This window comes from Bombus impatiens, unplaced genomic scaffold, assembly GCF_000188095.3.
Source record: "Bombus impatiens unplaced genomic scaffold, BIMP_2.2 scf_1275, whole genome shotgun sequence".
Classification (NCBI taxonomy): Eukaryota; Metazoa; Arthropoda; class Insecta; order Hymenoptera; family Apidae; genus Bombus; species Bombus impatiens.
In genome coordinates this window covers 1013111-1038798 of record NT_177694.1, presented here as the reverse complement: position 1 = coordinate 1038798, position 25688 = coordinate 1013111, and the positions used below count along the sequence as shown (strand labels likewise).

The window sequence follows — 25688 nt, the reverse complement described above, 5'->3', positions numbered from 1 at the left end:
GGGCGGACGCGTCTTGCAGAATTCCTCTTTCGTTAATGGAAAGACCACTCGACCTGTTTGTGTCGTCCATGTTGACAACGAACGTCGACGACGACCATTTCGACGAGGGTCCTCCACCGTTGCCAGGAACAGAAGCTTTAGAAACGTTGCTCGAAGGAGAAGAAGTTATTGTTCGATGGTCGAGCGTGGTAAGTTTTCACTAGTGGCGCATTCACGCGAAATACGAGAGGAACAGGCTTAGCATGTCTTGTGCAATTATGCGGTATTTCTGGCTCATAAATGGCCACAACGATTTCAATTAGGTTTATTATATCAGATTTATATTAGATTCGGCTATTGGATTCTGAAATACTTGGTCCTTTCGTAGTTCTATATTTTACCTGATAAATATCATCGATGTGACGTTTACGATACTCGATTACATTTATTACAAGCACCGTATCGGTATCGATAGAAATGCCAATAACAATTAAATATTATAATTCGCAATTATATATATAATTTATTAATTATATATACATAATTATAAGTTGAGGTTTTATATCTCGGAATAGAGAGACCAAACGCGTGGATGAATGTATTATAGAAATTCTTTATTCAGAAATGTTGGAACTTAGAATTTCCAGTGGTTTCTATCCTACGTGATAATACATTGATAGATGGATTTATTACAGTGGATTAAACAGAAAACGATGATTGTTTAACTTGGACTTAATACAGTAGCGTGATATGACAACTCTCGTTTAACGATTCTTGACTCTTGTCTCTTCCGGTGGCTAAGTGAACGATCAACGGCTGCGTTGCCGAAATATATCGATTGAAGTTTTCCCTATTGAAGTTTTCCGACCCTTTCGGCTTGTCGCCATTTGCGCTTTATCGTCGATATTGTCTGTATGTCGGCGATCTTTCCGCGGTACTATTGGGTTGGCAACTAAGTGATCGCGGATTTTGTCAACATCACCTAATGACAAAATCCGCAATCGCTTAGTTGCCGACCAAATACAACGGAGGAACAGCTGCAAAGAGAATCGTCGTGCCAAAAAGTAAACACTAGAGAAGACGTAGAGTTTCCCTAGAAGCGAGACCCACTTGAACAGATACGATTCACGAATAACGTTCAGGTATAAAGTATTTGAACTATAACCGAGTTATTAAAATCTCGAAGAATCTTTGGAAGCTATTAATTATTGTTACGAGTATTACGTTAATTGCTCGCCTTTCGTTAAACGAAGTACTCTAATTGCCTCGCATCCCTCTTTTCTTCGAATTCAAACACCTCTATACAAACTTGATTGAACGTTCGCCTAAAGTTTACATGGCCGTTTATTCGAAAGAAAGTACAATTAATCTCCACTGCGATCTAATCTTCACAATGAGATCTGCTACGTTATTTCTATATAGCTGTCGTAATAAATTTAGCTGTTTCGTTGTCCGATTCGCGATCGCAGAAAATGTTACCACGTTAAGATATTTAGATGGAGACATTGCTGCAATTACGAAATCCAGAATACAGTTTCACGATCGTTCCAATCGTCGTCCTTCCTTTGGACAAACTAATATTGCATGCCTGGGGAAACTCATAGGAAAAAACAGCGTTGATTGATCGATGGATTGACGTATATGGAGCATTTCTCTTTGGACGCGATAAAACCCGTTCGTATTCACAGGCAGATATACTCTCGGTATCTCGGTTTCCCTCCCGTACCTTTTGTTCGGTTTGTCAAACAGCCAATTACAGATAGTCCGATCGATTTTTCAAATCAACACTCTGACGCGTTGATGATGATTCCGCTCGACGAAGTTGATTGGTAGAGAGCCGAAGAGTAAGACGATTTTATCGCCTGTCTTCTCTCCTCTTCTCTTCCCTCTTTTCCTCTACACATTTATGGAAAATTTAAAACCACGAAAGAACACGTAATACCGTTTATCGTTGCATCGATTATTAGTAATTTTCTCGATTCTTGATTTACGACTAGACAGGATTTGAATAAAGTTCCATCCATCGGTAGCGGCGCTATGGAACGCGTAACTAAGCAAAGTCCTTGCCATACGATTCATCGATTCTCGATCATCGTCAAACCGAGGAAACTAAGGAGGAAAATAAATAAAAAAGCAGAAAATAATACACGAGGCGATAGTAACAGGCGCATTGTCGCACGTAGCGAAGAACGTAGCTGCACGCGATCACGTGGCAATATCAATTTCGAGCGTGGATATCAGTTTGGAACGTACGTTTAGTCGAACACCTCCTCTTCTATTTTTCAATGTCCAAAGCTATTGTTTCGAACTGGATTCGCGACAGCTGTCGACCGATAATCTCGTGCGTGCAGCTCAGTTGCACTGGTCAATACGCGATTCATTAGGATGTAGGCCAACCAGCGACGATTAATTAGGTCGAACGTGCTACCTGTAGATTCTGGCCCGGTGTGTTCCGCCAAAACGCTCCACCGACTATTCCCAATTTCACGGTTTTCAATTTTTGCGAAGCGACGATCGGAATAGAATCGCTTTTTAACACGGTTGCAACAGTCGAAAAGTTTAACGACCATAATGGGCGTATTTTTATTCTCCTTTCGTCACTCTATGATTTATGTGAATATTTCGTTGCAGTTCGTTGGAAAGGTAAACGCGTTTTCGTTACATCAAAAAGTAAGATCGATTAGGCTTTGACCGTGGAGGTGAACGAAAGTCGAGGACAGATATGTTCACGGATGATTTTCCTTGAATTCGATGAAAGAGCTTGGAGGCTCAGCGTTTAAAAATATCTTAGGTCCTCTTAAGGATGAACCTCCGGTGAAACATACACGGAATACGGAAGTATTTGGAGCTGTTATTTTAGCGTTAACGGAAGTACTTGCAGACGACTATTTTTAACCCTCCTTTGAGTCGTTCTTTTAAAAAAAAACGCGCCTCTAGACTCTTGCTGGCATTTTTAAACTTTAAAGCCTTTTAAACTTTAACCTTTCCGCCGGCTCTGCCGCTTCACCGCGGAATATTTTATACGTTATGTTGCGTTTCTGTATTACGTTTTAATCGGCAATCTATCGGAAATTTCAATTGTACGTAATAGGAAGCGTTTAATTTGATAAAAAAAAAAAGAAGAATTTAATCGTCCTTGGATTCTCATGTGAAACGATTTCCATGCAGAAGATTATACGAATATTTTACGAAGATTATACGAACATATTTTTTCATATGTTCCATTGTTTCAGAGACACGGTAAATTCCAGTAAAATCGCGTTTTCCGAAAGTAACGTGTTCCAAGCGATCGTCGCTATGTCGACTATGTCGAATAGGACAATATTTTAAAAACAAATAACGTATATACGAAGTTGATTAAAAAAAAACATGTTATTCATGTATGTAAAAAATGTTGTATTTCATTGAAATTTAATAAAAATGTAATTATACAGATCCACGTATTGTGTTCTTGAAGATTCTTTTTAATTGAAAAATACTTTTACGATCTTCGTTATCAGTCATCGTCGGAATCGTCGCAAATCGCGTTGCAACGTCTTCCTTTTCATGCAAGTAAATATTCATTTTCAATCGTTGAATCACGTTCGATCTTTTCAACGAATCTGTTGCTTTGTTACGCGTATTTGCCGCGTTATATCATATTCGCGTTGCAAAAACTCGATTATATGACGATTTACTGTATTTGCAATAAATTCCTTACGAGATATTCCTTGTACAGCACCGACGATCTACGATACGCGACTAAGTAGTCAAGTTTAAGCGGATTAATAATTCATTTCCATGCGATTCAATTATCAATTGAACCTTTCTAAATATAACTTGATACGATGATGTTGATATCACGATTGTTTACGAGTCTATCGGTATATCAAAGAGAGAAATATTCGCCACGAAATCACGAGGGGAAAGACGTAAGATACGAGAATTTATTGGGAATAAGAGTGGTCGAAGGATGTTAATAAACATCAACGATTTCCTCACAACTTATCGAGGTGGAACCGTGTAGGGAGCGCTTGGTAAATGAAAGTGACGAGAAAGTACGAAACCGGTACCTTTGAAAACCGGAATCCATCGTCGGCCGCCGATTATGGAATATCAATGGATGACCAAATAAAATTAAAGCCGTGCAGCACTGAAAACGAAAGCGATTCCACTCGGAGGATTCGAAAAAACTGGCAGATTCGTAGCTGGACAGCAGAGGAATGTTTATTATAAATTAACAGAAAAGACAGTACGATAAACACAATATTGCAACACTCTCACAAAATCGAATATAATATCGCGCTTCACGAATTCGCTTATCGCTATTTCTACGTCACAGCAACACGATGAACTTCTCTCGACCACGATTAATTCAACTCTGACAGCATTACCACGCTCATTTTTTCTTTAACAAACCTTGGTAACGCTCAAAACACTCCTTGACAACATTAACATGCCTTAACAACGTTTATAAACAATCAGCCACGTCTTTCACTAGCGTCACACCATCGCAAAATTCTATCTTCTTTGTTCCGGTCGAAAAAATTGATAGAAATTTGACGAAAATTCCTACGAAACGTTCGATCAACGAGATCAAACTTCATTTCTTTTCCTAAACAAAAATTCTCGTGGAAAATATCCGTAGAATATTTAGAGGCGTGGCGGGATACGCGTAGCTGTCCTGCGCTCGAATAATTTAAACCGATCCTTTGTTTCCATTCATCGTAGGTGATAAGACGGAAGACAATGCGACGCGGAGGATAGTTTTGGCGAATAAACGGAAGGAGCAAGTGAAAATGCATCGTGACACGAGTCGAGAAACCCGCTGCGCAGAGTTTCCGAGCTTCCGTGTTATGAGAAACCGTCGCGTTATTGTTAACGTGGGACAACAATGATAAATTTCGTACAGAATCGTCGCGTGACCTTGCGTAGGTGTTTTATCAGATTAAAAAAAAAACACAGAGGATTAACGCGAGGTAAAATTAGTTGCAGCGGTTTTGGGTTGTGTAATTCAAGTTCCATCGTAATTAGAAATCAGGATCAGTTTTATTTACCGGCGGTTATCCGGTCGCTGCCAGTGACTGTACAGACCGTTTCAAAACAAGCGTAACGTGAAACGACAAGTAGAAAACCACGGCAAGAGCAAACAGTCCCTCGCCTTTTGCCGTTTCCTTCACTCTGTCTCGTTTAATATCGATCTACATATTTTTTCAATTTGAATTCACAGCTTATAAATTGTTGAGGTTATTCGATGTGTAAACACGTGGATAAATTGCAAGGCAGAAAATATATTTAAATAGAAGTGTAATTATAAGTAAGGATACAATTTGAGCTGGTCCAGATCCGCACGCTAGTGTCGCGTAATTTTTAAGGTTGGTTGATGAAAATAAAGATAGCTGAGTCGTAACACAACTATTAACTTTGTTTTAATTAAACTTTATTATGAATTCAGCAATCACAATGTAACACACACTGAATTAACATGAATCACAATTCACTCCAACCACGTTATGTAAGACTTAGTTACAACGATACGTTAAGTACGCCACTTATAAGGGTAGAGACCGGTATAGATATGTTGACTATTCTAAGGATATAGAATAAGTGAGCTTTTCTGGCAATACTATGTCTGAGGAAGGCTACGGGTGGGTGTGTTTAAGGACACGGGACTATCGGATTTGTCGATGACAATTTTGGTTAAGGAAGTGAGGGCAGAGGGCAGTAGACACCGTCTCCGATTGGATAATAAGACGGTTGGTGGACCAGGAAGGGTTTTAGCCGCCCTCGCGAGAAAGTTGCTAACGGAACATACCAGATGTGAAGAAAATCAACTTTCTAAGCTAACACGTGGTAGACAATAAACGTAAAGGGAAATCTATGACAGGAAATACTCGCTTGGTCCTAAGGACCTTAACTATGAAAATGCCAAGACCCCTGGTGGGTAATTAAGACTATTAAGGGTGCGCACCAAGGATATGCAGACAACTGAGTGCCATCCTGTCCGTGGTGTGTGGCCTGATCTCTGATGTGAATTGACGTTACACTAGCTGTGTTATCCGATAACTAAAAACCAACGTCGCCTGTCTACCGTTTATGGTCTGACTTCGTCGCAGTCTTTTGTCTACGCGCTGTCGATGGCTTCGGTGCTTGAGAAAACTAAAAAGACCAGACGTAGAGTTTTCTTATAAGTGGTGTGACCACTTCGACATAAATAATATAATTGTAATAATATAATAATCTCGCTATGATAATAAATAAATAAATACTCGCCCTATATACAGAGATATTTTCAATGGATTTCAAGTAGAAGCGTTGTAAGTTTAGTCTGAATTTAGTCTTTTCGTACAACGACGAAATTCCTTGCACTCTGTCAAGTTCAAGTAAAGATATTTTACTGTGAAATTTATGTTCGCCCTTATGAATCGATAACGAGTGACGATTTTGTTTGCAGTTTCGCGGACACGCGTGTGGATGAGGGTAAACCATCTTAGCGAGAGGGATGTCTGAAAGCGACGGAGAGCAAGTAGCTCGGTCGGTGGCCTTGGAGCAAGCCTACGTCCACGAAGTTTACGAGCAATGCGCCGAAAAAACGGTCCAGAGTCGACACTGGCCACGAATCTATCAATTTCTCGAAGAATTGGAGCCGGGAGCCCTTGTTTGCGATATTGGTAACTTTACCGACTTTTCACACATCGTACAGTCTCCTTTGAACGAAGATATTAACATTTACCATGTAGAGGGTGTCCTACAGCTTTGTCGGTATAGTCTATGTACACGATAGAAGAAAAAATGTTATTATCGTAATCGCTGTGATCGCTTAAACGTGTCGCTCAAAGATTCATTGAATGGTCGTATTTAGTAAACGAAGCAGGTTACAAGGAGCTCGGAGAAAAGTGAATAGAGAACGGTATATGGAAATAAACCGTTCGATTGAATTAAAATGAGATCCTGGCACAGACAAAATCGGTAGGAAGAAAAGAATGGGAAGTCAAATAAAAGAAGTAGCACGATGTACAAACGAAGAGGAACTGTGTCAGGTACGTGAGAGAAAAAAGTCAGGATCCTTCGAGCACATGCTAAAAGACTGCTCGATGTACGGTGAATCAAGGCCAGAGGTACCCAGGAATAAAAACAACAGGCGAATCACGAAAGCGAGCATCGAAGAGGATGTAAGAAGATTCCACTGCTTCGTACAAAGCGCAACGAGAATTTTTATTTCTAAACTTTCATTTAGGACAATGTGATATTAATTACGCTGTACCAAAGAAAGATTGTTACCTGTACATTTTTTCTTTTCTTTTTTTTAGGAAGATTGTATAATTTGAATAACAAGTACAAGCATAACACGCACGAGGTGTTTCCTTATGAAAAGATAAGAACAAAACATGGAAGAAAATTTGTTCGTTCAAGCCTTAGTTCGAATATTTATCGAGTATACTTGACTGTGGCAAAATACGAAAGGAAAAGCAGCGAACTTGTGGTTACCACGCTATAAGACAATACTGGGACACCCTGTACAATTTACATATATAATTTAATGAAAATATTCTGAGATTTTTGTATCGGAAACGAACAATTTAATCTAGCTGCTCGTTGATCTCACGAGTCGATTCGCAGATTTTTCAGTCTTAACATAGCCGCGCCCCATGGAACGTACACATACACACACGCGCGTGCACAGCCCATTTATAGACGCGTGTCTTTATTCTTTCCTTTGGCCGCTTTTTCCCCGCCTCTTAACTCCGGCTACTTGCGCTTTCACATGATCAATTGACCTCCGCACGGATGTATCAACGCGAGTTCGTGTAAATCACGTACAGGTAACGCGTACGCTTGTCTAAGTTCAAATGCAATGTGGTCGAACGATATGTCGCGTAGCCACCTTTGAAATACCGTGGGATACGTTCTCCTTGGATTACACAAACTCATCGACCAGCGAACTTTGAGGCCGGGTTCGCGTACCGTGTTCCGCAGCTGAACCGCTTTTCGTTCATCGTTTCAACTACCGGTTTCACTCGTCGAATTAGTCATCGGTTTTCCGGTCTGTTTCTTACAGGCCGATCAGCTGATCGCATTACCAAACCGGAATTCCTAGCAAAACCTTTGATTTCGCTGGTAACTATATTGCGGATTTTCCTGCAATTTCGTATTTTTCTTAATTAAAGAAACTAGCGCGTAGATTCATTTCGCTGATCATATATAGCAGAGAACGTAGTTCACTCTGAATATTTTCCCTGTCTTTGCATGGTACGCGTATTTTTTTACGTTCTCAAATCTGCCGTTTTACGTACGTTTTTACGTTCTCAAATCTGCCGTAAATGCAGTAAAATCCCCGCGGTTCACTCGTGATCAATTTAATTTTATTTTCTTGCTGCCGCGCTCCTAGAATCTGTACGTTCCGAATCTTATTTCCGTTTCAGCGAGCGGCAGGACTCGATACTTTGAGGGAAACTTCGTGTAAAGCTTGCCATAAAATTGATACACGCGTGTCGGTAATGACCCGTTCCATTTCTGTTCCATGTTAGGAAATTTCGTAGCGATAAAAACACACGTTTAATCGCAAACGACTGAAAGAACGCAGCTGCAGATACGTTTATTTGTGAAACTTTGTTAGACATCGTTAGCTAACGAGTCGATCGCTCTTATTCAGGTTGTGGCAACGGGAAGTACCTGAACGTTAATCACAGCATCTTTAAGGTAGGAGTGGACCGGTGCAAGCGTTTCACGGATATCGCGCGTGAGAAGGAAAATGAGGTGAATATATCACTTTAGAAAATATAAATATCGAGAGTACATAAAATGGAACTGCAGTCTAATACCGGAAACAAACTCTTGTATCCGTATCCTGCCTCTAACGACCTGATTAAGCTCTAATCATAACGAACGTTATTAATTGTATCCGGGATAGGTCATCTCGCGATTATTATAATGTCTTTCTAATTAAATTCTATCTTACAACTGTACGTAATAATATTGACAACAAGCGAAAAACTAATATCATTGTCGCTAATAGACTGTGTCTGTGAGGCATTTGAATTTTCGCAGAAATGTAAAAGAGAACGCGCGTAGTGTTTAGAAAATAGGCGAGATATTAATTCGTCGTTTACATTGCAGGTATTGATCTGCGATAATCTAGCTCTGCCGTTTCGAGATGAGAGTTTCGACGCGGTCCTCTCGATCGCCGTGGTGCATCACTTTGCCACAACAGAGAGGCGGGTTCACGCGTTGAAAGAACTCGCAAGAGTATTGCGGATCGGCGGTCGACTGGTTATATCGGTATGGGCTATGGAACAAAAACACAGGAGGGTAAATAAAACGTAACAAATCAAATATTTGTATCGTATTGTGTTCGTTTATCGTATCGAGGCATACGTACCTGTTACGATCTCTTTGCTCTTGTGTACGCTTCCTGCATCTTGCTCCTATTAGGTTGACCCAAACAACTGTTGTATTACTACGAAATGGATCATATGTGATTCAATAAAATAATATAATTTGAATAGTAAGAGAACATTTTGTTCTATTACTAGAAAATGGATAATACATAGTTGAATAAAATAATGTAAAAGAAAGAATGTCGTGCATCTATTATTTCCTTGTAAAAGGGAAGAAACTTTGGGACACCCTAATATATTAGTTTATTCCTTAGAGCCAACTCTTAACTCGTTACGCTATTTATCCAAATGTATATCTATATTCTGTGTTTTAATTTACTATACAGATTAGTATGTGTCTTCTACGTGGTCGGTCTTTAGTATTTCATCCCTGTTCATCCCCCTTTTGGTTTTTCTATTCGTTCATGCAGTGAACTGGTAACTTCGTGTAATGAATAAAATATTGCTTCTAAAATAAATAAAATAACGGAGATAGAAAATTAAACGAAACATTGGACGTGGAAAGGTAAATAATTCTTAACTATTTCTCATTAAAAAAAAAGAGAAAAATTACAAAGGGGCAAAATAATGCGATGCTATAATATTCCATATGTAAATTTTATTTTATATTATTTCTTCGTATTTTTATTTTCATTTCAAAGTCCCGTATACCATCTGTTTCAATTTATTTTTTGTTTTACGTTTCAAGTTAAAAGCAGATATTTAGTGATACAAAAAGCTTCAAATGTATGGAATTGTGTATAGCACGTGGAGCGTGTAAACGCGCTTAAACTTCGGATTACAAGCTATTCGAAGGATTTGCGGATATATAGGCTATTCGATTCAGCTTAAAAATGTCGTCATCCGATACGATTGAATTCAAACGGTATTCGAACATGCCTATGAAATACACCCACGCCAAGCATGACGGTCAATCGATACGATTATTCCAATGCACATAGTCAAGGTAAACCGTTCGAATCTATCGCTATTAAATCTAGCTATTTCCAGTCCAATCTTTCGTGCACGTACTTTGTTCATTTGGTTATGAAGCTTTTTAATTACCAACGCTGGATATCCTTTTATAATTACTTCTATCTTTATTAATATCCCTTATCCCTATTAATACTTGTACAGAGTGACCATATTAGCAATTTCTAATAAATTTAACCTTTAAAGGCTAGCCATGGGTGAAACTTCACCCCAAGTAAATTTTATCTCAACCACTGCAAGTAATAACTTTCTCTACTTTTGACCTACAATATAAAAGAAACGTATCAGGTTGAAATTTCACTTATAATAGCGTAAACGCGATTTCCTTTGACGATAACTTTCAAGGTGAAAGATACGTATCTTAATAAATAGTAGCGAGTAAAAAATATGAATATTAATAAAAAAAAAATTCGTTCTTTTCGTTTGCAGTTCGAGTCTCAAGACGTGTTGGTACCATGGCCGAAAGCTTACTGCATGAACTCGGTGACAAATAGGTCGAAACGTTCGAGCGCGCCACACGCCACTGAATTATATTACAATCAGAACGCTCAAAAATTCCCATCTTCCAAAAGGTATCTAATCGATTCAACGATCCAAAGAGGCTAAAGGAAGAACGCGCATTGCGCTCAACTTAATTCGCCTCTTCATATTTTAGTACTTCTGTGCACAAGCTGAGTCGTTTACGTCACGTTGATCGCTGTTTTACGCTTCCAAAATATCCGCCAAAATTACTCTGACATATTCGTCCAATCCGTTGTACAATCGATCTTAAATCAGAAGATGTAAAAGATCTTTGAGGAAAAATAAAAATTCCTAGAATCGAGAAAATTCACGAGTGAAGGTTCGCTCGGAATGTAAACGATCCAGGTTGCCACGAGTTAATTATTCGAAAACTTTGACAGTGCTGCCAGATTGGTAATTTACGAAAATTGCATCTCCATCGTCTACCCTAGTCTTCCTCTCTTCTTCCGCTTTCCAGAGCCAATATGGTAACCTCGATAATTACTGCTAATGGGATTCTTGTTTCAGGAACAGCCAACGAAAATGCAAAAGCAAGAGCTATTGGATCGACCCGATATTCAGCCCATCACCGTCAACCAGCAGTCTATCCAGCCCGAACGAGACCTGCTACAGTTTTTTCCGTCGCGCTTTGCAGGTAACATAATCTACGTACCACGTTCGTGGCTGGAAACTTGGCTGCCGGAAGAGATATAAATTTCGTTGATTAGAACAGACTGCAAGATATTTTTATAAGTACAATCAAAGCAACAAAATATACGGCAAAGAGTAATTCGTCTATTATTGTAACGAATATGTTCTATATTTGGAATATTTCTTGTATCAGATAAAAGCCACGAGGCGCGACTTGTTTACTACTACTATACCGAGAACCTGTGAAAAGATGAAACGAAAGAAAAATGTATATTTCGCAGAAGAGCATCAAAGATGATGGGGTCCAACTTTCCAGCCACGCATTACGCTCACGTTTCCTTGAACAGTTCCCAGTTGTCACGTGTTATACAATCGCGTGCAAACGCTGAGATTGTTTCTCCTTCTCGTTTTCTGTATTCCTTTTTCGCCTGTTTTTTTTTTCTTTAAACTTTCCGCCTGCATGTTGTTGCGACACGATAATTTCTAGTAATAGGTGGCTAAATTGTTGCCAGGCCTTATCGATTCCGCGCGCAACCGTAACGATGCTCGGTACCGAAAAAAGTAGGCTAACTGCTTGCAGAATACGCTTCGAATGTAATTGGAACGGGCAAAATGCAGCGAAGATCGTTTGTCAGCGGGATGCCCGAGTAATTTTGCCTCTCGTTGTTTCCTCGTGGATGTTGGATAATCGATTGAACGAGATCTTAGGAAGGAATCTTTAAGGCGACTGTCTCCTTGTAATTTGGAAACCTCGAGCATTCCTGTTTCCTTGTTTTTTGAAAATCAGACGAACGATTCAGAATTGTAAATTTAATTAGTATCTCGTTTATTGAGATACGACGTTTCATGACATCTTTTCTCTTTTTATAGATAAGTCATTTCTGAGTGACCTGGGAAAGCCACTGACTTGAGAAACGCTATATTGAACGCTTTACAAACGGCTTTGTCTAATATACGCATCTGCTCATAAATATTAGAACATCATCGTACAAGACTCGATAGCCAAGCTAAATTGCTAACTGGAATTTCTGTTTTTTTTTTTTAGAAATTAGCAGGAAGTAGACGTGGATCTGGCAATCGACCTTGGTTTCTTGACAGTTGGCAGAGTGGCAGTGGGAAGAATCGCAAAGACTACGAGCAAGAAGAACCACCGGACGTGGACGAACTGCCCATCGAGTTACGCCGCGTAGAGGATGTTAACGTGACATTGAACAAACAGTCAGACTCTCTGAGTATTAAATCTAAGAGTCTGGGTGATATTTTGGAGATTCAGCGACTGGACCTTGTACGATCTAGATCCAGTATTCCTGGTTTGTGCTCCGTGTTGACGTCCGAATTGAATTTGGACGGGGAATCGAGGACGTCATCGTCGATGAGTGGCTCGAAGCCACGGCTAGTCAAGCAGAAGACTCACCTCGTGGACGACACCGGTTTGGAACATCCTGATAACACTGCCATTCAAGAAATATCTAAGGACATTCCAGACTTTCAGGTTCTAACCTATTTTTAGTTCTTATCGTATCAAGCTTTGATATTTTAATTTAAATTATATAGAAAAAGTACAATTACGCAAATTTAGCTTAGCTATAAATTCATTTTTGTAGATTTCGAATTTTAACTACTGGCTAGGACATTAATATCTTTGTTTCGTTCGACACTCAGATAACACCTGGTCATAATTCGAAGCGGGGAAGCATCCTGAAACAGAGCTCGATGAACGAGGAACTAATGTCTATCGATAGGCTAGAAGAGAAAGAAAGGGTACGAAGGAACATAATGAAACAGGCGTCCCTGAACGAGGACATTATCTGCAAAGGGAAAACCTTCGAATCCCTTAGAGACTCCCTCTATTCCGTAAACGCGACAAAGAGATTTCAACTATTGAAAAGTGGCCTTACGAACAAGATTAAACAATCCACGACTAACATCGAGGTATCCGGTATATCGATCAAGAACGGATTCGTGAAGATCTTACAAGGATGGAAATCCACGGAAAATGAAACGAATACAACTAATACATCGACCGACGAAGCGTCTAAGATGATGTACAATGACTCGAAGGTTCAGTCTATAACTGTGCCGAAAAGAGAGACAGAAGTGATCGAAAGGCGTTTGTCTCGCGAGGACGGTTCGGATTCGTCGAAAGACAGTAGTTTGCAAAGCGACACAAGCGTCGATTCCGAGGATAGTTTCGCATCCGTGATTTACGTGCCAAAGCAGGACGCACAGCCAACGATAGAGGCTATTATTCCAGCCTCCAGTGGTCATCAGCTGGGAAGCATCTCAGCGCCCCCTTCACCACGCGTCAAACATCCTCCTGATACATCTAACTCAAGATTGAAGGTCATTACCATATCCCCATTGCTCAAACAGTTCTCAGCTACTAGCAAGTCTCTACCTCCACCTAGTCCACCTGGCCTATCCCCTTGTACTTTAAACCCCGTATTTAGCAGGCCATTCTTTGGTTCAACCACAGTCGCCAACCAGCAACAGGTATCTGGAGACAATACTGTTAACACAAAGAGGACGGAGGTTTTGAACAATGGCTGTCATCAAACAATCAATGGAGACTTGCAGGGTAATAAAAGGAATATCGAAAGTGAGATTTGTGGGAGGACTAATTTCTGCGAAGAGAAGAAACCTAGCTTGCAATCTATACGCGCTTATAGATCTATGACTGAGAGTGTGGAGATTGAGGAACCGAAAACTGACAAGGACACTGCTCCACTTTTATCTACCGTGGATGATAGTCCTGACGTGTCGTTGCACGAGAAAAGTACCTTTGAAGTCAATAAGGAGGAAGAGAATCGTAAGGCCAGACTAAATCAGATCAAGGAATTGCTGAAACAGAAGCCTGATTTTGCAACTCGAACCAAACCGTCGTTTCCTCTGGTTAGAAGAGCTTCGACGACAGCTAGTGGTCGTTTGGAGGCTGTTACCAAAGTTCTACCACGGTTGCTTTCGTTGGAATTATTCAATCCTGAGACTGATGATCTGGATAGCGATTCCAGTGGAGTGTCGTCGCCGGATTCGGTAGGTTCTGTGATTAGCGTAATCTCTGATGAGAAATACATGGCTAAGAAGGATAATACTAAGTCAGAGTGTACCGAATCCGAAGTGCTAGATAGCTCGGCTGAAAACGTGTCTGATCCCAGTGATGCGACAGCTGACGAATCATCAGGGTACGTGGCTGATTCCAAGGAGGATGAAACGAAGACAACAGGAGACAGTAGTTCGTCTCAGTCTTCTAGACTTCTAGAAGCTGCAGCTAACGTCGCCAATTCTCTGGAGGATACTGTGGAGACGGTCATCACAAAAACGCACACTAAATCGTACTCGACGCAAATAGCACAACAGGAAAGCGTTGAAAGTTCAGCTAGTAGCGAAACAAGAGTCAGAACGAAGTCGGATATTCAATTGCCAAAAGTGGAGGATACGTGGAACGAAGAATGTCGCAAGCATCTGATAGACTTTACCGAAAAGCTTAGTGAAAACTTGATGCATGAGTTGGACGAAAACAAGAACGATCAGAAGATTTTAGATAAACCATTCCTATCGAGGAAAGACTTGGACAAACGCAACTTTGAACACCTACCTCCTTACGACATTCCATCGTCGATATCTACCAAGTCGAAATACAACGATTTATCCAACACGATCGCATGGCTGAGTAACACCAATAATGGTTTCCATGAAGAAATGCATAGGAGCACTTCAGACGACATAATGGATTTCGTGATGGTCTCCAATACCGGGGAATTCATGAACGAGAAAGACACATCCTCTTTGGACAAACAATCTTCGGAGAAACCTTATCTAAGAAGTGCAAACTCCATAGAGTCTAGCGATATTGGCGAGTCCATCGATAATACGATCAGTTTCAGCGACGGAAGCCACGCGGAGTCCACTGGACGATTGTGCAGCAGCATGATGTCGCTATTATCAAACACCAACGAATACCCTAAATCATACGCTGAGAAACGAAGACTCCAATTACAAAGGAGGTCCGCCTCCGAGGAGACGCCACCTAGGTATCCAGACAATAGCAAACGCAGCACCGATTGTCTGGTAACCACGACAGGAAGTAACGATTCCCTGACCGGATCATCGTCCCAGGAATCTTTACCGTCCGATCGCGGAGGTGGCGCCATTACTTATCATCAGTACTATCACGTGTTCAGGGAGGGCGAGCTGGACCAACTGATCAACAAATACGTGGAGAACTTGCATATTATCTCGTCTTACTATGATCACGCGAGCTGGTGCATCGTCGCGGAAAAGGTGCAGGTCTGGACTATATGACTCGAGGCGGACGCCCCTGTCCCGTTTTCACGCGGAGCGTCGCGCCTCGTGCGTCGCCACGCCGCCGGTTAGATCGCTTATCGGGCAAGGATAATCAGTTCGTGAAGCTCGCTGAAACTTCGTGAAATGCTTCTCGATTCATTTTACGCGGGCACACGCGTTACGATGAAGAGTAGGCTAATTTCTTTATTATTAAAAGCAAGAGGTATGGTTGGTAGCTAATGAAAATACGTATACAATATTTAAATGAATTTATTATCGCTTTTCTTATTGTTTAGGTCGAAAGTGATTACATTAGCTAGCCATGAGTTATGGTCGAGTCCAGATAAGCGAGTCAGAAGTATATTAGAATTTTAAAATTGATTTGGAAGACTATGAGAAGACTGGATTTTAACCAAAAGAAACAAAGTATAACTTCTAAGCACAGATTTTTGTTTCGGCCAGTTAATCTATTTTTCATCTCAAATCTTACTCCTATCGAAGCATTGTGTATGACTTACATTGAAGAAGAGTATTTTGCTATTTCGAAGTTAAAGTTAATTATATGATGAATTCTATTGATCTGCAATTGATACCATTAGCTATCTACCAGAAACAAGAGAGGTTAGGGCAAGATGTTAGATAAAGCGAGTTATAAAAGATTTGGAACGAGGTGTAAATATGTAAAATAAAAAGAAAAAAAGATACGTTTCCGACGTAAGCGCACAGATCGGTAAACAAAGGATAATTCATCAGATAAGCAACACTACTAGAATAGCGATTTGTATCATTCGTCTAAGTGCTTGACCAAATGTTTCTTCTTTACTTGTCGGTTCATTGTTTTATCATTGGAAAAAAAGCCTCCATTCTAGTCTCGAGTTTCGATTACGTGATAATATGTAGCTTTAGTTTAAGAGTTAGATCTGTGGTTCCTAATCTTTTCATCGTTCAACTCGTCGGCCACTTGTGATCATTCTCCCATAAAAACGGACGCTATCTTTTCCGTTGCATTCTATCTCTATAGTTCGACTATAATTCCATTGTAGGCAGCAGCGTTGCTGTTATCTCTTGATTTATCTCTGATCATCCTTCTCTCTATTCAATATTGTTGTTTTTAGTATGATTTTATTTAATTTTTTGTATAAGTTCTTTTTCCTATAATATTATGGTAATAAAAGATTCTATTTATTTCTTTTTATAAATAAATTAAGTGTAACGTGTTTAGAGTTTTTTTAATGCTATTATTTATTGTCTTGTCAATATAAAAAGAGAAAGGTGAAACAACGGCGGTAGGGAGAACTGCCCGACCTTGAACATACCAAGAACTGTTCTCTAGTATAGTCATTCAATTTTCGTCACTCGTTCAGACGTGTAATGTTACCAGGAAGTCTTTCGCTGAATTTCATCTGTCTACAATTTCATAGTTCGGCTATTCTTTTTCCCCTAAGAATGGCATAAAAGATACTTCTGTGACGGAACATTTAATTATAGAATGTAATAATAAGTAGGCGCGTTCTAGTAAGGTTAGGAAAATGAAATGCAATTATTCCGCCACGATAGTAATTCTTATATGTCGTTCTTAATTTAAAAATAAACAAAAAAAAAAAAAGAAAAAAAGATATGCGACAATTGCAACAATCATGGGAGACTTTCTTTTTACAATAACGTAAATAATGTAAATAACGACGATTCTCGTTTGACAAGTATTTAAGTATTCACTTCCAGGTATAAGAAACGACGCTTCAATAACGTTCATTTGCCACGCATGTCTCGTAGATAGCGACAAGTTCGTATTATGAAAACCGAGAGTTTAGGGTAATAAATTGTATAGGAACTGCTGTTCCAAAGTAAACGGATGTTATTGCGTTATTACCACGAGGAAATTCAGCTGACGAAACAGGAAGATACGCTGCTTAAAGTTATTGGAGAGTCATCCACTTTGATGCTTAGAAAGCTATTGGACGTTTAGTGAAAATCTGCGACTATTATGGGAACGGTATTATAATTTCGTTGTCGCTATTTACTTTATTTTTGACACGTTAGAGAAGCCTAACTCTGTTTAAGACTGTTCTCGGGAACAAATTAATACCTTCATTTTTGAATTTATATAAAATTATATAATTTATGTAAATTATTTTCAGGAATGCTATTACATATGATATTAATGGTATTACAGTGAATTAATTAGTTGTTTCAAACATTTAAAATATGCATATATCGATCATCGTGATATTTAATATCTTAAATATTACAAAATGTAAATATTTAAAACGCATGGTAAAAGTGAGACACCCTGTATATAGAAGCTAGTTCAAGATCTTTTTGTGGATAGGATTGCTCCAATTACTTCAAGCAAAATGTTTACTCTTTAAAGTAACAGACTATACAGAAAAGATACGGTTTGTAAGTTTCAATTGTAAACAAATGAGAACAAATTGGATGAATATATTCGAAAGTGATATTAAAGGAGAAACACGTGCAACAGATGGTTCCGGTTCACTACAATTTGATATCAAGAAAGTCTAAGAATTTCGATAAAATTACGAGAATTTATCGTGAATGAGATGCTAATTATTAGAAAGTTACACAAAATACATACGTAGTTACTCATCGAGATTGAAATCGAATTTCGCTAAGGTGAAATCTACTTTATCGACAGAAGATGTAAAAAAATTGTATAAAACAGGACCAAAGTTCAAAATATAGAATACGTTTGTTATTGGCATCGTAAATCGGAGTACAAAGTATTGTATGTTCAACAAATAGAAGACTCTCCGACGACTTCGAATTCACTAGATTCAAAAGGGTAAAAAAAAAAATGGGAAGCGAGAAACATCTCGGAATTCTGTGCATTTGTAATACCGCAATAACTATCGGACCATTCGAAAAAGAATATACCACGAGATAGCAGAACAACAGTTGACCCTTTATTTAGGAAAATTAGCGAAATCTAACCTTCATGATTCCTTGCTTTTTCAAGGATATTCACGACGGGACACGACTTCTAGAAACCAAAAGATTTTTCGCGACTTTTAGAGAAAAGTGTCGCGAAAGTTCATCCATAGATGCGTTACATTACGGAACAATTAGTAAGGAACAAATAAACGGGTTAAAATATCTCGACCCTACGATACGACCGGACTGTATATTCCATATATGCATATATTTAAAAAAAACAGTACTGACTGCGAAAACCTTATAGCTAAAAGGAACAAAAAAAAAAGAAGAGAAGAAAGAAAAAATATACATATACATACACGTAGTTCGTGAAGTTGTTGACTTAACGTCAAACCAATTTACAAAAACGTTAAAAACCGTAGATATCATATAGTGGTATATATGATCGCGCACGTACGAAAAGGATTAAATAATTCTTAAAAAAAAAGTAAAGTTTTACGGATCCAGTGATATTATATTTCACATGTTATGACGAGCATACTTTGCTACACTTTTTTTTGTAAATATCTTACTGAAAATACAAAACCAATACATATATACATAAATACGTGTATACATATATATATCGGCAATCTTCTTACAATTTTGTGAATGTTATCGTGAAAGGTACTGTCTTTAAATGTTAAACAATGATCAGTCATTCTTTTATTAAATATATTCTTCTCTTTGTTAGGAAACCATTTCATCGATAGGTTCACTTTGATTGTTCCTTGTATAAAGTTTGTATAATTGTAAATTGCCTTTTATTAACTATATTAAAACTGAATTTTTTTGTCACAGTTAATGTTACAATTCTCAATACTTAAATGAAAAAAAGAAGCGTACAAAGATATTGTTTTGAAAGATGCGACATTTGGTGACACTAGCGCCATCACGGATCATAACTAGTGAAGCACAATCGATAAAATCGGAATTCTACGTAATTCGCGATTTTAATCGAAAGCCTAATTGTTGCTCACCTATGTTACGAACGTTCACGTTCATTTCCAGCAGTTATATGACGCGTTCTTTTTTGTTCTTCTTTTCCACGATATAGTTGTAATATTTTATTTGTAAGTTTAACCAACATAATGTACGATCCATATAGAAATGATATGCAAAAATAGATCTCGAAAGCGAATGGTCAAGTACATGAAGTAAGGTTGTAAAAAGGGACAGTTAAATCAATAATTGAAATGCGGATATGCAAATTCTAAAGAAAAATGAAGTTTCTTTTTCATCCATTAAATATTATGGCAAGTATTTTATTTTGAATGTTTTATATATTTTTGCAACTTTAAATTTTCCATAAATGTATAAACATTCGTAATTTAATAGTTATAGCTATTATAGATTGAACATGTGCGAATTATTGTTTCTAACCTATCGAAAGAGAATTCTATATACAAAATATTCGTATTTACCACGATCTTTAGTTAATATTTTCATATGTGCGTATAGTCTTCCTCAATATTATTATTATGTTATTATGCTCGAGCGATCAATTTCCGTAACGGAAATTTCTTCGGTTCGATCGAATCAAAAATATCGATATATTCGCACGTGTCTACCAGTAGATAAGAAATGATTTTAGGTTTTCTATTTGTAATTCCAGCGCAGATTAAAGAACGAACAAAAAAGAATACGAAGAAAACTGTCAGATTATAATGCTGCATCTAGAGAAGGCTGTGTTTGACATAGCTTAAATATGTATATATGTTACGTGCGTGTATATGATATACATACATGCATACCAGTGCGTACACAAAAAGAACATTGCGTACAAAGGAGAAAAACATACATAATGCACAGATTACACACCGTATATAAGGTCTAATAATCCCACACTTATATAGTGAATATTTAAAAGGAAAAAATGAATTGTTCTTCGCGCATATTTATTCCCCTTCCATCCAACGAGAAGTGTATAATTATTATTGCGATAATAACATGAGGTTCAGTGTTGCATACAACTTTCTATTACATTATAGCATCTGGCGCATTATTCCAGTAAATACTACGAATCAGTCTGAAAACTTTCCTTTGGTATCCTGGAAACAAGGAACAAATATGTATTTTCTATTTATACGATTTTCTTTTCAATTTGTTCATTTCTTTTTTACTTCCTTTGTTTTATTTTCGATTATAAGATCAATGCAAGATATACCATATTAAATCGTACTTTTAAGGCAAAGAGCAGTTTGTTTCTTGTATCCTTGTTCCATTTGAAGCTTCTCAGATCGATTCTGATTAATACGCATTATAAAATTGTACTCGATGAAAATGATAACTATAGAAATGATGTTATTTACGACAGATCCGTAATTGCGTACCATGAAAGAACCACAGTTAGTAGTAGATGTACTCAAAGCGAATTAAAATTCCTGTTTTGTTTACTCTCGATCATTTCCGTTTATCTGCACGAATATCAGGGTAATAACCTCACTACGTGAATTTTTCAACGGACGTCGATGAATATAATGGCAATGAACTTAAAATGATTTCTCGATTACATCCTCTCGCATGATTCAATGTAATGTTGCTTGTGGAAAATAGTTTTTCCGCCAAAAGTTACTGATGTTTAACCAACAAACATTTTAAGCTCATGTAAGACATTCAACTATATATAAGCGAAACAGATCCATCCCCGATATTACGAACTTGCAAATGTTTTATTTTATTTAATACTTACTATCATCTTATTATTAAACACCTATTATCTAATTACAATACTTCATGTGACTATCGAAGTGTTAACGATGGGTGCGAATTTTTGAAAGCGTTTAATTCTAAGTGAACATAACGGGGAACGTTACAAGACATTTCTTCGGTAATTACGATTCTAGCTTGGGGTACGTTATGTTTGGGCGGTACCTCTGAGATGTTTAAAAAGATATTGACAATATATATACATGTGATTGACAGAAGGTTCCATCACAATTTTGTAAACTACATCGTATTTCTATAGGGTTTACCATTTGGAGAATGTAGGAAGTATAAAAGGGCGCGCGAATTTAATTAATTGCATCGAATTTAATCATTGAATCAGAGAAAGAGAAAAACGATAAATTAACAGTTTTAATAATACGAATAATAAGCTAACAGTTTATCGTAACTGTTTTAATTTTCAAAATGATTAATAATTGGGAAAGCTGCATGTAACTCGAAAAATTCGCGTGCCCACGAAATGTCCTTGTTCTTCCGCTTTAGTAATATCGTATAAAATAGTGTTTTCCTTTCTTTTCTCTTTTTTCTTTTGTCTCTCAATAACACCGTAAGTACATGCGGTCCAGTTACACGTTACATAAATACGTTTATTGAAACTTTCTATAACGATACCGAATTATCGATTCAGTGCACTTCGATCAATTAATTAAACGTTCGTATTCATTTTGAACGTCTAGCTAGGCCATGTTCGAAACCAGACCAGACTACTATTTTATACCTGTATTTCACGATCAAGATATTAAAATCATTATCCAATGCGCATTATTATGTGTATGTACATTTTGTTTAATAGAGATAATATTTCATATTTCTCACAGAATTATTGACTATGATACCCTTTGGAAATGAATACTACTCCAGGCGATTTTGAAAAATATTAATCCGTTTTGTGAGTTTTTAAATATTTTCAGTAGTAATACAGAAAAATTATTTTAATTGCTTTAATTTAGTTTAATTTGCCAAATTGTTTTAATTTATTTAAAATGGACTGTTTTCAATCTCTCTAACCGGTTGTTTTTAATAGTAGTTTTTAGAGGTAAGTTATAATATGTTTAATTACTTATATCAGCAAGGTATTAAAGAATGCATTTTAATTATGTCTTTCGTTTATTTATAATTACCAATAGTTTTAATTGTTGTTAATATTTTCATTATTAAGCGATTTACTGTATGTATATATATATATATATATATGCGTGTATGTGTGTGTGTTATCCACATATTTAATACATCATTGCACAATCTTGTTTCACTGCATTTCTATCAACAAATTTGTTAATACATAATACGGATTACGTTGTTGTAGTTAATACAATTTATAAATAAATTTTATTAATACGGTTATTATGCCTGTGAACAATATATAATTTTTACTATTACATAATTATCAAAAGTAGATATATTATGAGGCACTGAAAGATTAAGTTTTGATAAAAGCAGTGAACAAACTTATTTAGTGTACTCCTTTTGAATATGCGAGCATATAATTTATATGCTGTTTTTTTTCATATAAAAACTGCTAACATATTTCCTTTATTTACTTTTACGGTAAGTGTACAATATTTCCTAAAAAAATGAAAGCGTATATGTACATGTACGTAAATTACAAATTTCTCAAGTAAATCTATGTACATGCATTTATCAAAATATAATAAGTAAGTATCTTATCATAATATATTTGATAAGCATTTTAAGTATAAGTTATCCACTTTACAAAATTATCCTGTGCAAATAAAATATGCACAGAAACTTCAAGATACCATCTTAAAGTCCTTTCATTTTTCTTTTTTTTTTATAAAAAAAGTAACAATACAGATTAATACATAACGAAGTTATATGCCTCTGTTTCTTCATCATTCATATTTCATGAATTCATAATTGTTTTAAGCGATAGAAATATAACATTCTTCTTATTTTTTATAAATCGATTATTTAAGTGAACGGATTGAAAAACAAGTGCTATGATAAAACATTCATATCTCTAACTAAAATCGTAAAGCAATCCTAAAATTAATGTTTATAAAACCAATTCTTTCCTTTACATCTTTTATACATTTGTCATCTATATAGAAATGTGTTCTTATTCACGTCTTAAATTTTCGAGCCTAGCTTGCAGATCTGCATCCGCATCTGTCAAATTTCCACCTTCGTCATTCCCTGTCGCAGTCGCAACTGGTTGCTTGGAATTTGATACATTTAATGAACCGGATGCTTGAGGTAAACCTGACAATTGATCTGTCAATTGGAGACCCAATTCGTCCAAAACTTGCGACACAATAGCATCACTGTATAAACAGTATAAATACAATTGAAATATTCAACGAACAAAAGTCAATACTTTTTAGAGATACAAATATTTTTATTTAGAAATTGCAAAGATACCTTTCCTCTTCATCACCCTCATCTTCCATCGCGTCATCAATAGCATCATTCATAATTTCCTCTTTCATATCCATTATTTCTGACTGCTTTTCAAACTCTTGTAATATTTTTTGTATTTGAGGAAGATTTAATTGTCTGTACAATCATACAATTTTCATGTATAGCAAGCAATAAAAAATTCTTTCTAATTCTAATTTTAAATGAACAGGACAAGTACTCACTTGTTCATATTTTGCATGGCTCTTGTGACTCCCTTCATTGCTTGTGCCATTGTGTTTTGTGAACGCAATGTTTGAATCTTTAAAGAAACTGCTTGGATATTTGCTTTCATCAACATAAATTTTTTCACATAACGTCTAGTTCTTACAAGATCTTTAGCCATAATCTTCACTGCATCCTATCAAAAAGTAAATAAATATCACCCAATAGTATACAAAACAAATTCAAACAAGATCAGATTACCATTTGCCCATCTTTAGCAAGTTTCTTTATATCCACAATGATCTTTTTTTCTTGTTGCTCCATCCTCATTCTCTCTCTGTCAAGATCTCGCATAGCTTTGTTTAAAGCTCTCTGATTTTTCCTGAGCATCTCCTCAGGAGTAATACGTTTCCCAAATAACCACTCCATGATTAGAGTAGAAATACTATTGCAACTTCACCTATTAAAATTAATATTGATGCATAAATCATAATGAAATGTTATGATTACCTTTGAGCAAAAATAAGAATAATTAATATTTGAGAAAAAAAGACATAATTATAGAAATAATTGATAGAAGATGATTAACTTTCAAAGAATCGATTATATATAGACATACGGAGAAAATATATTAATATTTATCTTATAAAACAACAGCTTTTAATGCAAAAATTACCTAATTATATTAGAGACTATCTCGGAAGATATGAATAAAGAAAATTATAATAGAATGCTTGATCGTTTGAAAATGACGTTTTATAGGTTAGGAAGTTTATATCAAGATCAGGAGTTTGATTTGACAGACTGATGAGTCACAAAATAATAAGTCACAGGTCAAATATTGTAACAAATACTACTGCATGTAACTGTGTATTACAGATCATTTTGATTCTGACATTTTAGTTTTTCTTAAAGTATAAGAGATAATATAACGTTATCATGATATATCGCACGAATATCGTATGAATATGGTTATATGGAATTTACGCATCACTTCCCTTCGTGACGATACCATAGAATTACAAATATATGTAAACAATCTACGTATATTAAAATATAACCGCATGCAACTTACAAGACTGACTTTAGAATGTTAATTTGACAATTATTAATGTTATCATAAAGAAATTTTTTATTTTTATCCTTGCATTTTACTAATAATACTGTAAATTGTAAATTAATTTTTTTTAATCAAAAATAAAATATATGGTATTTAAAGACTGTGCAAAATTAAAAATTTATTTAGGAAAAATTGTGGAATTTTCCTTGGTACTTTAATAGTTTTAAAATTGTTTTAAGTAGTTTTAATCTAATTCGTGAAACATAATGTATCAATATAATTATGTGAAAGAAATAAAATTCCAAGTTTATAATTAATCGAGTTAAACTGTTTCATAAACTAATGAAGTTGAAAAATATACAGGATGGCGCAGCTAAATGAGATCATACCTGATCAGTGATCATGTACATATTGCGTTGATAACTTCACTTTACATTATAAAAAAAGTATTATTATGTGTCTGTTTATGCTCTTTATCTTAATTATTGTTTAGAAACCGCAACTTTATTTCTAACTGAAAAGAAACGAAGTTATAAAATAAAAATAGTTAATTTAAAACATAATGTAACAATTATCAAAATATTTTGAAATGAATATCATGTCATGCGTACAGTGTCGCA

The 25688-nt window shown here is 36.5% G+C and overlaps 2 protein-coding genes across 5 annotated transcripts in view; one reads left to right on the top strand and one right to left on the bottom strand.

The window, feature by feature from the left end:
- LOC100750172 overlaps positions 1-19003 on the top strand; it is a 43941-nt gene extending 24938 nt beyond the window's left edge. For 2 of the 3 annotated variants that reach the window (XM_012392015.3, XM_024371384.2), the window contains exons 2-8: positions 6413-6629; positions 8612-8715; positions 9076-9267; positions 10758-10900; positions 11358-11484; positions 12526-12972; positions 13143-19003. In XM_012392015.3, coding sequence (XP_012247438.1) covers positions 6461-6629; positions 8612-8715; positions 9076-9267; positions 10758-10900; positions 11358-11484; positions 12526-12972; positions 13143-15782 — 3822 coding nt within the window. In that variant the 5' untranslated portion in view covers positions 6413-6460 and the 3' untranslated portion in view covers positions 15783-19003. Of the gene's footprint in view, positions 1-4864; positions 4890-6412; positions 6630-8611; positions 8716-9075; positions 9268-10757; positions 10901-11357; positions 11485-12525; positions 12973-13142 lie in introns of those variants that run through there. The other variant, XM_024371383.2, reaches the window with a different exon arrangement.
- A 2991-nt stretch (positions 19004-21994) lies between these two features.
- On the bottom strand, positions 21995-25480 carry LOC100750213 (charged multivesicular body protein 2a). Of its 2 annotated transcripts, none has more exons than XM_033323807.1 (5): positions 25458-25480; positions 24270-24468; positions 24029-24204; positions 23808-23942; positions 21995-23710 (listed from the first exon to the last, which is right to left on the bottom strand). In XM_033323807.1, the coding sequence occupies exons 2-5, from the start codon at positions 24435-24437 to the stop codon at positions 23506-23508; spliced, it is 684 nt and encodes a 227-aa protein (XP_033179698.1). In that variant the 5' UTR covers positions 24438-24468; positions 25458-25480; the 3' UTR covers positions 21995-23505. The 2 variants fall into 2 exon arrangements, with proteins under 2 accessions (XP_033179698.1, XP_003493690.1); XM_003493642.4 differs by lacking the exon at positions 25458-25480 and adding an exon at positions 24685-25046.
- Positions 25481-25688: the final 208 nt, after the last annotated feature.